Consider the following 14,561-nt stretch of genomic DNA (forward strand, 5'->3'; position numbering starts at 1 on the left):
TATACTCCTCATGGTGATGTACTCCTCGCTATGATGTACACCTCATTGTGATATGCTCCTCCCTGTGTCAGCATCCTTCACTGTCATATATTCCTCACTGTGATATACTCCTCACGGTGATATATTCCTCACTGTAATATACACCTCGCTGTTATATATTCCTTACGGTGATATACTCCACAATGTGATTGCACCATCACGGTGATAAACTTCTCACAGTAATACACTCCTCACTGTGATATAACCTACACGGTGATATACCCCTCACTGTGACATACTCCTCACTGTGATATACTCCTCACTGTGTTGCACTCCCCACTGTGATAAACACCTCACTGTGATATACTCCTCACGGTGAACTACTCCTCACTGTGATTGCACCATCAAGGTGATATACGACTTACGGTGATACACTCCTCACAGTGATATAATCCACACGGTGATATACTCGTCTCTGTGATATACTCCTCATGGTGATATACTCCTCACTGTGATATACCCCTCACGGTGATATACTCCTCACTATAATATACTCTTCACGGTGATCTACTCCTCACTGTGATATACTCCGCACGGTTATATACTCCCTACTGTGATATACTCCTCACTGTGAACACTGTTCACTGTGATATAATCCTCATGGAGATATACTCCTCACGGTGATATACTCCTCACTGTGATATAATCTTCACTGTGATATTCTCCTCATGGTGATATACGCCTCACTGTGATACACTCCACACGATGCTATACTCCTCACTGTGATATAATCGATAATGGTGATATACTCCTCACGGTGATATACTCCTCATGTGATATACTCGTCACTGTGATATACTCCTCATGGTGATATACTCCACACTGTGATATACTCCTCAATGTGATAGCACCCTGAAGTTGATATACTTCTCACGGTGAATTACTCCTCACTGTGATATACTCCTCATGATGATATACTACTTACTGTGATATACTCCTCACGGTGATATACTCCTCACTATGATATTCTCCTCACTGTGATATACACCTCACTGTGGCATTGTCCTCACTGTGATATACTCCTCACTGTGACATACTCCTCACTGTGATATACTCCTCACTGTCATATACTCCTCACTGTCATATACACCTCACTGTGATAAACTCCTCACAGAGATGTACTCCTCACTGCGATATAATCCTCACTGTGATATTCTCCTCATGGTGATATACTCCTTACTGTGATATACTCCTCACTGTGACATACTCCTCACTGTGATAGCACTCTCACTGTGAAAGCACCCTCATTGTGGTATACTGCTCATTTTGATATACTCCTCACGGTGATCTCCTCCTCACAGTGATTGCACCATCAAGGTGATATACTCCTTACGGTGATACACTCCTCACTGTGATATAAAACGTACGGTGATGTACTCTTCACTGTGATGTACTCCTCATAGTGATATACTGCTCACTGTGATATAATCCGCAAGGTTATATACTCCTTACTGTGATATACTCCTCACTGTGATATACTCCTCACTGTGATATAATCCTCACAGAGATATACGCCCACGGTGATATACTCCTCACTGTGATATGCTCCTCATGGTGATATACGCCTCACTGTGATAGCACCCTCACAGTGATAGCACCCTCACTGTGATAGCATCCCCATTATGATATAATCCTCACGGCAATATACTCCTCACGGGGATACACTTCTCACTGTGATATACTCCTCACTGTGATATATTCCTCACTATGATATACCTTTCACTGTGATATACTCCTCACTGTGATATAATCCTCACTGTGATATTCTCCTCATGGTGATGTATCCCTCACTGTGATATACTCCTCACTGTGATAGCACCCTGAAGTTGATGTACTCCTCACGGTGAAATACTCCTCACTGTGATATACACCTCATTGTTATATATTCCTCATGGTGATATACTCCTCAATGTGATTGCATCACCACGGTGATATACTTCTCACGGTGATATACTCCTCACTGTGATATAATCTACACACCGATATACTCCTCACTGTGATATATACCTCATGGTGATATACTCCTCACTGTGATATTCTCCGCACGGTAATATACACCTCACTGTGATATACTCCTCCTAGTCATATAATCCTCACTGTGATATACTCCTCAGGGTGATATAATCCTCACTGTGATGTACTTATCACTGCGCTAGCACCCTCAAGATGGTATAATCCACACGGTGATATACCCTCATGTTGGTATACTCCTCACTGTGATATACTCCTCATTGTGACATAATCCTCACTGTGATATACTCCTCACTGTGATGTACTCCTCACTGTCATATACACCTCACTGTGATATACTTCTCATGGTTATCTACTCCTCATGGTGATTGCACCATCAAGGTGATATACTCCTTACGGTGATATAATCCTCACTGTGATATAATCCTCGCGGTGATATGCTCCTCAAGGTGATATACACCTCAGTGTTAGAGCACCCTCACAGTGATAGCATCCTCACTATGATATAATCCTCACGGCGATATACTCCTCACGGTGATACACTCCTCACTGTGATATACTCCTCACTGTGATATACTTTTCACTGTGATATACTCCTCACTGTGATATAATCCTCAATGTGATATTCTCCTCACTGTGATATACTCTTCATGGTGATATACTCCTCACGGTGATATACTCCTCACGGTGATATACTCCTCACTATGATATTCTCCTCACGGTGATATACACCTCACTGTGACATACTCCTCACTGTTACATACTCCTCACTGTGATATACACCTCACGGTAATATACTCCTCGCTGTGATGTACTCCTTACTGTGATATACTCCTCCCTGTGACATACTCCTCACTGTGATAGCACCCTCACTGTGAAAGCACCCTCACTGTGATATACTCCTCACTGTGGTATACTCCTCACTGTGATATACTCCTCACTGTCATATAATCCTCACTTTGATATAATCCTCCCTGTGACACACTCCTCACTGTCATATACACCTCACGGTGATATACTCCTCATGGTGATATACTCCTCAGAGTGATATACTCCTTACTGTGATATACTCCTCATTGTGACATTCTCCTCACTGTGATAGCACTCTCACTGTGAAGGCACCCTCACTGTGATATACTCCTCACTGTGATATACTCCTCACGGTGATATAATCCTCACTGTGATAAACTCCTCATGGTGATATACTCCTTACTGTGATATACTCCTCACGGTGATGTACTCCTCGCTATGATATACACCTCATTGTGATATGCTCCTCCCTGTGTCAGCATCCTTCACTGTCATATATTCCTCACTGTGATATACTCCTCACGGTGATATACTCCTCACTGTAATATACACCTTGCTGTTATATATTCCTTACGGTGATATACTCCACAATGTGATTGCACCATCACGGTGATAAACTTCTCACGGTAATATAATCCTCACTGTGATATAACCTACACGGTGATATACCCCTCACTGTGACATACTCCTCACTGTGACATACTCCTTACTGTGTTGCACTCCCCACTGTGATAAACACCTCACTTTGATATACTCCTCACGGTGAACTACTCCTCACTGTGATTGCACCATCAAGGTGATATACGACTTACGGTGATACACTCCTCACAGTGATATAATCCACACAGTGATATACTCGTCTCTGTGATATACTCCTCATGGTGATATACTCCTCACTGTGATATACCCCTCACGGTGATATACTCCTCACTATAATATACTCTTCACGGTGATCTACTCCTCACTGTGATATACTCCGCACGGTTATATACTCCCTACTGTGATATACTCCTCACTGTGAACACTCTTCACTGTGATATAATCCTCATGGAGATATACTCCTCACGGTGATATACTCCTCACTGTGATATAATCCTCACTGTCATATACTCCTCACTGTGATATATTCCTCACTGTGATATAATCCTCACTGTCATATACACCACACGGTGATATACCCCTCACAGTGAAATACTCCTTACTGTGATTATACTCCTCAATGTGACATACTCCTCACTGTGATAGCGCCTTCACTGTGATATACTACTCACTGTCATATATTCCTCACTGTGATATACCCCTCACGGTGATATACTCCTTACGATGATATACTACTCACTGTTATATATACCTCACTGTTATATATTCCTCACGGTGATATACTCCACAATGTGATTGCACCATCACGGTGATATACTTCTCGCGGTGATATACTCCTCACTGTGACATACTACTCATGGTGATATACTCCTCACTGTGAAATACTCCTTACTGTGATATACTCCTCAATGTGACATACTCCTCACTGTGATAGCACCCTCACTGTGATATACTCCTCACTGTGATATACTCCTCACTGTCATATACACCTCACGGTGATATACTCCTCACTGTGATATACTCCACACTGTGATATAATCCTCACTGTGATATACTCCTCACTGTCATATACACCTCACAGTGATATACACCTCACGGTGATATACTACTCTCTGTGATGTACTCCTTACTGTGATATACTCCTCCCTGTGACATACTCCTCACTGTGATAGCACTCTCACTATGAAAGCACCCTCACTGTGAAATACTCCTCACTGTGATATAGTCCTCACGGTGATATACTCCTCACGGTGATGTACTCCACAGTATGATGTACACCTCATTGTGATATGCTCCTCCCTGTGTCAACACCCTCACTGTCATATATTCTTCATTGTGATATACCCCTCACGGTGATATACTCCTCACGATGATATACTCCTCACTGTTGTATACCTCACTGTTATATATTCCCCACGGTGATATACTCCACAATGTGATTGCACCATCACGGTGATATACCTCTCGCGGTGATATACTCCTCACTGTGACATACTACTCACGGTGATATACTCCTCACTGTGATATAATCCTCACTGTGATATAATCCTCACTGTGACATACTCCTCACTGTCATATACACCTCACGGTAATATACTCCTCATGGTGATATACTCCTCAGAGTGATATACTCCTTACTGTGATATACTCCTCATTGTGACATTCTCCTCACTGTTATAGCACTCTCACTGTGAAAGCACCCTCACTGTGATATACTCCTCACTGTGATATACACCTCACTGTGATATACTCCTCATGTGATATACACCTCACTGTGATATACTCCTCACGGTGAAATACTCCTCACTGTGACATACTCCTCACTGTCATATACACCTCACGGTGTTATACTCCTCACTGTGATATACTCCACACTGTGATATAATCCTCACTGTGATATACTCCTCACTGTCATATACACCTCACAGTGATATACACCTCACGGTGATCTATTCCTCCCTGTGACATACTCCTCACTGTGATAGCACCCTCACTGTGAAAGCACCCTCACTGTGATATACTCCTCACTGTGGTATACTCCTCACTGTGATATACTCCTCACTGTCATATAATCCTCACTTTGATATAATCCTCCCTTTGACATACTCCTCACTGTCATATACACCTCACGGTGATATACTCCTCATGGTGATATACTCCTCAGAGTGATATACTCCTTACTGTGATATACTCCTCACTGTGACATTCTCCTCACTGTGATAGCACTCTCACTGTGAAAGCACCCTCACTGTGAAAGCACCCTCACTGTGATATACTCCTCACGGTGATATACTCCTCACGGTGACATACTCCTCACTGTGATATAATCCTCACTGTGATAAACTCCTCATGGTGATATACTCCTTACTGTGATATACCCCTCATGGTGATGTACTCCTCGCTATGATGTACACCTCATTGTTATATGCTCCTCCCTGTGTCAGCATCCTTCACTGTCATATATTCCTCACTGTGATATACTCCTCACGGTGATATACTCCTCACTGTAATATACACCTCGCTGTTATATATTCCTTACGGTGATATACTCCACAATGTGATTGCACCATCACGGTGATAAACTTCTCACGGTAATACACTCCTCACTGTGATATAACCTACACGGTGATATACCCCTCACTGTGACATACTCCTCACTGTGACATACTCCTCACTGTGTTGCACTCCCCACTGTGATAAACACCTCACTGTGATATACTCCTCACGGTGAACTAGTCCTCACTGTGATTGCACCATCAAGGTGATATACGACTTACGGTGATACACTCCTCACAGTGATATAATCCGCATGGTGATATACTCGTCTCTGTGATATACTCATCATGGTGATATACTCCTCACTGTGATATACCCCTCACGGTGATATACTCCTCACTATAATATACTCTTCACGGTGATCTACTCCTCACTGTGATATACTCCGCACGGTTATATACTCCCTACTGTGATATACTCCTCACTGTGAACACTCTTCACTGTGATATAATCCTCATGGAGATATACTCCTCACGGTGATATACTCCACACGGTTATATACTCCCTACTGTGATATACTCCTCACTGTGAACACTGTTCACTGTGATATAATCCTCATGGAGATATACTCCTCACGGTGATATACTCCTCACTGTGATATAATCTTCACTGTGATATACTCCTCATGGTGATATACGCCTCACTGTGATATACTCCACACGATGCTATACTCCTCACTGTGATATAATCGATAATGGTGATATACTCCTCACGGTGATATACTCCTCATGTGATATACTCGTCACTGTGATATACTCCTCATGGTGATATACTCCACACTGTGATATACTCCTCATGATGATATACTACTTACTGTGATATACTCCTCACGGTGATATACTCCTCACTATGATATTCTCCTCACTGTGATATACACCTCACTGTGGCATTGTCCTCACTGTGATATACTCCTCACTGTGACATACTCCTCACTGTGATATACTCCTCACTGTCATATACACTTCACTGTGATAAACTCCTCACAGAGATGTACTCCTCACTGCGATATAATCCTCACTGTGATATTCTCCTCATGGTGATATACTCCTTACTGTGATATACTCCTCACTGTGACATACTCCTCACTGTGATAGCACTCTCACTGTGAAAGCACCCTCATTGTGGTATACTGCTCATTTTGATATACTCCTCACGGTGATCTCCTCCTCACAGTGATTGCACCATCAAGGTGATATACTCCTTACGGTGATACACTCCTCACTGTGATATAAAACGTACGGTGATGTACTCTTCACTGTGATGTACTCCTCATAGTGATATACTGCTCACTGTGATATAATCCGCAAGGTTATATACTCCTTACTGTGATATACTCCTCACTGTGATATGCTCCTCACTGTGATATAATCCTCACAGAGATATACCCCCACGGTGATATACTCCTCACTGTGATATGCTCCTCATGGTGATATACGCCTCACTGTGATAGCACCCTCACAGTGATAGCACCCTCACTGTGATAGCATCCCCATTATGATATAATCCTCACGGCAATATACTCCTCACGGGGATACACTTCTCACTGTGATATACTCCTCACTGTGATATATTCCTCACTATGATATACCTTTCACTGTGATATACTCCTCACTGTGATATAATCCTCACTGTGATATTCTCCTCATGGTGATGTATCCCTCACTGTGATATACTCCTCACTGTGATAGCACCCTGAAGTTGATGTACTCCTCACGGTGAAATACTCCTCACTGTGATATACACCTCACTGTTATATATTCCTCATGGTGATATACTCCTCACTGTGATATAATCTACACACCAATATACTCCTCACTGTGATATATACCTCATGGTGATATACTCCTCACTGTGATATTCTCCGCACGGTAATATACACCTCACTGTGATATACTCCTCCCTGTCATATAATCCTCACTGTGATATACTCCTCAGGGTGATATAATCCTCACTGTGATGTACTTATCACTGCGATAGCACCCTCAAGATGGTATAATCCACACGGTGATGTACCCCTCATGTTGGTATACTCCTCACTGTGATATACTCCTCATTGTGACATAATCCTCACTGTGATATACTCCTCACTGTGATGTACTCCTCACTGTCATATACACCTCACTGTGATATACTTCTCATGGTTATCTACTCCTCATGGTGATTGCACCATCAAGGTGATATACTCCTTACGGTGATATAATCCTCACTGTCATATAATCGTCGCGGTGATATGCTCCTCAAGGTGATATACCCCCCAGTGTTAGAGCACCCTCATAGTGATAGCATCCTCACTATGATATAATCCTCACGGCGATATACTCCTCACGGTGATACACTCCTCACTGTGATATACTCCTCACTGTGATATACTTTTCACTGTGATATACTCCTCACTGTGATATAATCCTCACTGTGATAAACTCCTCATGGTGATATACTCCTTACTGTGATATACTCCTCACGGTGATGTACTCCTCGCTATGATGTACACCTCATTGTGATATGCTCCTCCCTGTGTCAGCATCCTTCACTGTCATATATTCCTCACTGTGATATACTCCTCACGGTGATATACTCCTCACTGTAATATACACCTCGCTGTTATATATTCCTTACGGTGATATACTCCACAATGTGATTGCACCATCACGGTGATAAACTTCTCACGGTAATATAATCCTCACTGTGATATAATCCTCAATGTGATATTCTCCTCACTGTGATATACTCTTCATGGTGATATACTCCTCACGGTGATATACTCCTCACTATGATATTCTCCTCACGGTGATATACACCTCACTGTGACATACTCCTCACTGTGATATACTCCTCACTGTGACGTACTCCTCCCTGTGATATACTCCTCACTGTGATATAATCCTCACTGTCATATACACCTTACTGTGATATACTCCTCACTGTGATATACTCCTCACTGTGATATAATCCTCATTGTGCTATTCACTCCTCATGGTGATATACTCCTTACTGTGATATACTCCTCACTGTATCATGTCCTCACTGTGATAACACTCTCACTGTGAAAGCACCCTCACTGTGATATACTCCTCACTGTGATATACTCCTCACTGTGATAACACTCTCACTGTGGTATACTCCTCACGGTGATCTACTCCTCACTGTGACATACTCCTCAAGGTGATGTACTCCTCACTGTGATATAGTTCTCATGGTGGTATACTCCTCACTGTTATATACTCCTCACCGTGATATACTCCTCACCATGATATACTCCTCACTGTGATATACCCCTGACTGTGACAGACTCCTCACTGTGATATATTCTCACTGTGATATACCCCTCACTGCGATATACTCCTCACTGTGATATACCCCACACTATGATATACCCTCAGTGTGATATATCTCTCACTGTGATATACTCCTCACTGTGATGTACCCCTCACTGTGATATACCCCTCACTGTGATATACCCCTCACTGTGGTATCCCCTTACTATGATGTACCCTCACCGTGATATATCCCTCACTGTGATATACTCCTCACTGTGATATACTCTCACTGTAATATACCCTCACTGTAATATACCCTCACTGTGATACACCCCTCATTCCGATATACCCCTGCGTAATCTTCACTGTGTATACATTCACATATACTTTGAACATTGGAGCAACAGGCCCAGTTCAGTGTTCCTTAAATCTGCAGACTTGGTTTTCGCTGGAACTTGAATGATTTTGATGAAGTCTCTGCAGAGTGACTCGGGCTAATGGTCAAGTGCATGGTGCTGCCTTTTATCCTACCCAGGGACACGCAGCCACCTGCCATGATCACATTGTGGAGCTGACTTGTTAGGCCAAATGATCTAATTTTGACCCTCTGTCGTGCGGTGTTACATAAGTTTATAAAAGCAATTAACACACCGTGTAGGGTTAATATCAACTAGGAGAAAGTGAGGACTGCAGATGCTGGTGATCAGAGCTGAAAAATGTGTTGCTGGAAAAGCGCAGCAGGTCAGGCAGCATCCAAGGAGCAGGAGAATCAACGTTTCGGGCATAAGCCCTTCTTCCAGCAACACATTTGTCAGCCCATATGGGGTTAACACACAGTAACACGATTGGGAGGGTGGTGGATGTGTGTTGAGGGGTGGGAGGGGAGTGGGAGTGTAGGGCAGGGAATAGGGTGTGTTGGGGGAGGGGAGGGATGGAGATTGGTGTGTGGGAAGAGGACGGGGTGTGTTCATGGAGAGGAGGGGTGGTGAGGATGGAGAGGGGAAGCTGATTATGTAAAACAGGCATTTATTAACAAACTGGGAAATACTCGTGAGACAGCTTAGTGCACCATGATCAGAATTAAATCTGTCATTAGCTGAGAGTTATTTTGAATATTTAGTCAAGTAATGTCCCTTCTCCAGGGCAGTTTGGATGTGAATCCAGATCTTCTGGACCCCTGGTATCCCTCACACTGTCTCCCTGGTGTCTGTCTCTGACTGGCTCTGATCCATTTGGAAGCAATGAGTCAGGATGGTGCCAGGGAAGGAACACAATCTCAGCCTCCCAACTCACTGCTGACCACCCCCACACCTCCCACTCAACATTCCCCAACCCCCAACACTTCCCTTCCCTCAACACTCCCTCTCCTGTTCCTCACACTCTCCCCCCACCACTTCCTCGGGACTCCTGCTCCCTTCCTTCAAACACACACAGTCCCAAAGTTCCCCGCAATCCCCCACCCTCACTACCCTTTCTCTCCCCCTCCCAGAACACTCCCGCAACTCTCCTCCAACACTTACCCTTCCCCCTCTAACAGCCAACGCCCCTTCTCCCAACACCTCCTCCTCCAAGTCCCCCCCAACACACCTTCTCCCAAAACTCCCCCTCCTCATCCTCAACACTCCTCCTCCTCCTGAACAGACCCCGTCCACTCCCCAACACCAATCTCCTCCCCTCCACTCCCATCCCTCAACACTCCAATCCTCCCCCTGCCACAATCGTGTTACAGTGTATTGACCCTATATTATCCGTGTGTTAGTTATTTGTTAACTCTGTATTGTCCATGTATTAACCATCCGTTTCGCTGACAGAGAAGCTGAACACTTGCTGAAGGATAAACCTCAGGGCTGTTTCCTCATCCGTGTTGGTGAGAGTCGGATTGGATTTAGTCTCTCGTACAGGTAACAAGGAACTGAGACCCCCATCTCTCTGACCTGAGACCCACATCTCCAGCTGCCTCCCCCCCCCCAACAACTCAGCGACTGGGAACATGGTGGAGGTTAGTAGGTGGTGGGTGGAGCAGTAAGATCCCGGTAAGCCATGAGCTATGTCACGACGGACACCAAACCTGATCCTTGAGCAGGCTGATCTGAGCCAATCCCAGGAAGCCCTGCATCATCCAATGGGCATAAGAATCTGGAACTCCCTATCCCTAACCATCCCCAGAATGCCATTAAGGTTGCGGGTCAATTAAAAACTTCAGGACTGAGATTTCTGTTGGATCAGGTTTTTAAAAAATGGTGGGGGATTGGGTACAGAGCATTAAAATATTAAGAAGCTACATTCTAACTCAACAGGAAAACCTGCTGCTTTGTGGTCTCTGCCTGTACATACTGTCATGAGCACACCCCGGGGCGAGACTCCCATATCATTACGACTCCAGACAGAATAGCCCAAATTGTCAAACTCCCGGCTGAGGAGTGTTGAACGGATTCCCCTTCTTCATTCGCTTGCCCCCTCAGTTGGTTGAACAACATTAATTTGAAAAGTTTCCTCCAGAGTGGACACTTGCCGCCCAGACCAAGATAACATATATCTTGAAAGAAGCCAATTTAACTAGATTTCCTTCAGTTAACAGAGCGTGAGTTTATTGGTCATGAAATGTGAGAAAAAGAATAATGTAATGGGTGCACACACAGATAGGAATTCAGTGATCTCTGAAAAGTCAAAGGAAATACAGTTTACTCTCTGGGTTGTTTGTAAAGACTAGTGTTGAGAGTGTGTTGCTGGAAAAGCACAGCAGGGTCAGGCAGCATCTGAGGAGCAGGAAAATTGAAGTTTCGGGCTGGAGCCTTTCATCAGGAATGTTCATGAAGAGTAGTCAGTTCAATGTTAATAGCCAAGCAGTCAATTTTATCTTTGAGCAGCGGTGTTTGTGATCCCTGTCTTTTGCAGAGTGATTGAAATTTTTTTTGCTCAGTTTTCTCTTAATTGGCTTGGAGGCTAGCTGGCTTCTAGCATCCAGAGCGATAGATTCCTTTACCTGTAATGTAGGGGTGATAAGTCAGTGGTGCTTGGACTGTGACCTTCATAGCACACTATCATTTGAACCAAAGCGAGTGCAAATAAATCCTTCAGCTCCCTCGCACTCCTTTGTCCACGAGCATAAAGAGACCAGGATTGAAAAGACTTTTTAACACTAGTCTTTTGTTTGATTCCTTGAAAGGTAAAAAATACAAATCACATCTCTTGTTCAGACTGAATGGATCCCAATATACAAGTCTTTTCTTCCATTGTGTACTTAGTCTGAGATAGCGCCTAGTAGATTATAGTTCAGTCTGGAGTCTATTTCCTCCTTTCAAGTCCAACACTTTGAGGTTTCCCTGACACCTTGTTGGGTGTGACAAAGAGATTTCCCTTTCCTTTCTGGCAGCTACTGAACTTGCAGCTGCAATCATTTAGACTTGATAAGTCTTTTTAAAAGTACTCATTCCTCATTCCTGATGAAGGGCTTATGCCCGAAACGTCGAACTTCCTGTTCCTTAGATGCTGCCTGACCTGCTGCGCTTTAACCAGCAACACATTTTCAAGTCTTTTTAAAAGCCCATAAAGTTCAGATTTCCAAATTTCTGGCATTATGATCCTTTGAAACCTTGTCAATTACTGAATCCTTTATCCCATATGGATTTCCAGCCTCTGACCCTCTGCCCTGTACACACAGGATTAGTGTCAAAACACTGCACTTTTGAAGAGTTCTATTTTAAAGAAGGCATTTGGATCTGTAAGAATGCAAAATCTAGACTCAAGCTGTAAAATTATCATACAGCCATAGACAGAGGCAGAGTTCTAATGCATCAAGAGTATGTAAGAAATGAGGCTGGGACGTTGCAAAACAATTCCTCATATTGGGTGCCATTCACCCTGACATGGTTGTTAATCTACCCCTCGCTTGGGTTTTTGCAATAACTGATCTTTGAGGATTTTTCACTTAGTTGCTGATTATGTTCTTTACTCAGTCACTAATAAGCCGGAGGGAACGGAATTTTTTTAACCCTTTCTGCTTGTGTCTATTCCAGAGCATTTGATCGATGTCGCCATTTTATCATTGATGTGACGACAGATGGACAGTACAACATCACAGGAGAGCCAATATTCCACAATTCACTGCAGGATTTGGTCAACTACCACTCTCAGTTTCCCATTGACCCCTACACTGAATGCCTGACCATACCTTGTGAACAGGTAGGGGTTTGGCCTGCCCCACGACCAGGGCCATTCATTTCCTGAATTAGTAATAATACAAACCTGACTTTATCATTGTTATTTGTCACAATGCATTGTAACATAATTCTGAGCCCACTTCAGGTGAATCCTGATCTAAGCAACTCTGTGTCACACAGGGACGGAGTCACACACACTGTCACAGGGACAGGATCACAGAGACAGAGTCTCACACACACTGTCACACGGTCTCAGGGACAGGATCACAGACACTGTCACAGAGACAGGGTCTCACACACACTGTCACATTCACAGAGCCAGAGACATACACACTAATAGAGACAGAGTCACACACACTGTCACATGGTCACAGGGACAGGGTCACATACACTGTCACAGTCACAGTCACAGGGACAGGATCACACACACAGAGGAAGTTGGGACAAGGTGTTCACAATGCTGAGGATCCTGCACAGAGAAGATCCAGAAAAACTGTTCCCACTCAAAAAGGAATCGAGGATGTGAGATCACAGATTGAAAGTAATTGGTGAAAGACGCAATAGTGATGTTTGATAGGTCTTTATCCAAGAGCAAGTGGTTGGGGTCTGAAACACACTGTCTGCAAGTTTGGTGGCAGAGTCAGTCGAGTCTTCCAGTGCCTGCGTGAGATGTTCTAGGAAGAATAGCACAAAGAATAGTCATTCAATGAGCTTGCATGCGTATGATGGGCTGAATGGCCTCCCTCTGCACTGTAACAATCCTGTGGTTTTACAAATGGCATTCTGAACAATATTAATGAATCAATGAGTGAGACTGGACAAATTGATGTCCGTGCTGGCCTGTTTATAATGTAGGCTAGGCCCTGTGATTAGCCCAAATCCCAGCAATGAATAAAGAGCAGGGGTAGGGCCGAGACTGACTGAACACGCCATTAACATGAGCATGGCTGCTGTGGGACGAGATTTCTTTGTCTAGCTTCCCCTCCTCCACCCGGCCCCTGGTCTCATCTGCATTCTCTCCCACACCAGTCTCCCCCTGCCCAGTCTCCCCTCCCCTACCTGACTGCCCAGGCTGACCTATCTAACTCCCCCCTCTGGTCTCTCAGTGCCCACTCTCTTGAGTTCCATTTCCTGTTTAAACATGGTCACATGAGTAGGGTTTCTATAG

At 43.9% G+C, this 14,561-nt stretch overlaps 1 protein-coding gene across 1 annotated transcript in view; it reads left to right on the forward strand.

Moving 5' to 3' along the window:
- LOC132829035 (uncharacterized) overlaps nucleotides 1–14,561 on the forward strand; it is a 50,816-nt gene that overhangs the window by 27,038 nt on the left and 9,217 nt on the right. Inside the window, exons 3-4 of the mRNA XM_060846308.1 lie at nucleotides 11,045–11,134; nucleotides 13,250–13,415. Coding sequence (XP_060702291.1) covers nucleotides 11,045–11,134; nucleotides 13,250–13,415 — 256 coding nt within the window. The remainder of the gene's footprint in view (nucleotides 1–11,044; nucleotides 11,135–13,249; nucleotides 13,416–14,561) is intronic.

The sequence above is a fragment of the Hemiscyllium ocellatum genome, chromosome 28, assembly GCF_020745735.1.
Source record: "Hemiscyllium ocellatum isolate sHemOce1 chromosome 28, sHemOce1.pat.X.cur, whole genome shotgun sequence".
NCBI lineage: Eukaryota > Metazoa > Chordata > Chondrichthyes > Orectolobiformes > Hemiscylliidae > Hemiscyllium > Hemiscyllium ocellatum.